At 44.0% G+C, this 563-nt stretch overlaps 1 protein-coding gene across 2 annotated transcripts in view; it reads right to left on the bottom strand.

Annotated features, from left to right (window-relative positions):
• cox7a1 (cytochrome c oxidase subunit 7A1) overlaps nucleotides 1-563 on the bottom strand; it is a 6,869-nt gene continuing 6,306 nt past the window's right edge. The window contains exon 4 of one of the 2 annotated variants that reach the window (XM_084444744.1): nucleotides 1-199. In XM_084444744.1, the coding sequence (XP_084300870.1) occupies nucleotides 119-199 (81 nt within the window). In that variant the 3' untranslated portion in view covers nucleotides 1-118. The remainder of the gene's footprint in view (nucleotides 200-563) is intronic. The other variant, XM_084444745.1, reaches the window with a different exon arrangement.

The raw sequence follows: 563 nt of genomic DNA, 5'->3' as shown, positions 1-563 counted from the left end.
GCAAGTTTTATTATATACACTGTCTCGTGCCATAAGAAAGAGGCCATGAAAGAAGAATAGATAGATTTGTACAGAAAACATGCAGTATTCTGAAAGAAGTTGACTCTAGCTATCTTAGCTAGCGTCCTCTTCCTCCGTGTTCACGCCTTGCCTTGGGGCATAGAGGCAAACAGAAGCCAGTAGAGAGACCAGCCAGTGCCTAGAGAGGACAAACACACAGAGGTCTTGTTACAGACGTATCATTCAGGAGTAGCTTACTGTATAAAATAGATCTTTGCCATACGCCATGGTCGTAGACAGGATCTGGACTGTGTCTAGACATATGCCACACCAAACTACACTACCAGACCAGAACAGACCATGGCAGGTACACCACACCAGTAAAGTTCGATATGACTCATGCTCAAGAAAAATATTAATGTATTTTATTCAATTATTCAACATGATGTCCATCGTTAGTGCAGCTGGACGTTTGGGCTTCTGCCTGAGGCCTAAGACAGAAAGAGGACTTGGGCCCAAACTGAAGCCCTGGAGTTTGGTGAGGTCTATTACCTGTAATGGTC

The sequence above is a fragment of the Borostomias antarcticus genome, assembly GCF_949987555.1.
Source record: "Borostomias antarcticus genome assembly, chromosome: 1".
Lineage (NCBI taxonomy): Eukaryota > Metazoa > Chordata > Actinopteri > Stomiiformes > Stomiidae > Borostomias > Borostomias antarcticus.
The sequence above is the reverse complement of the archived record's forward strand: the minus strand, read 5'-3'. Positions and strand labels throughout refer to the sequence as shown.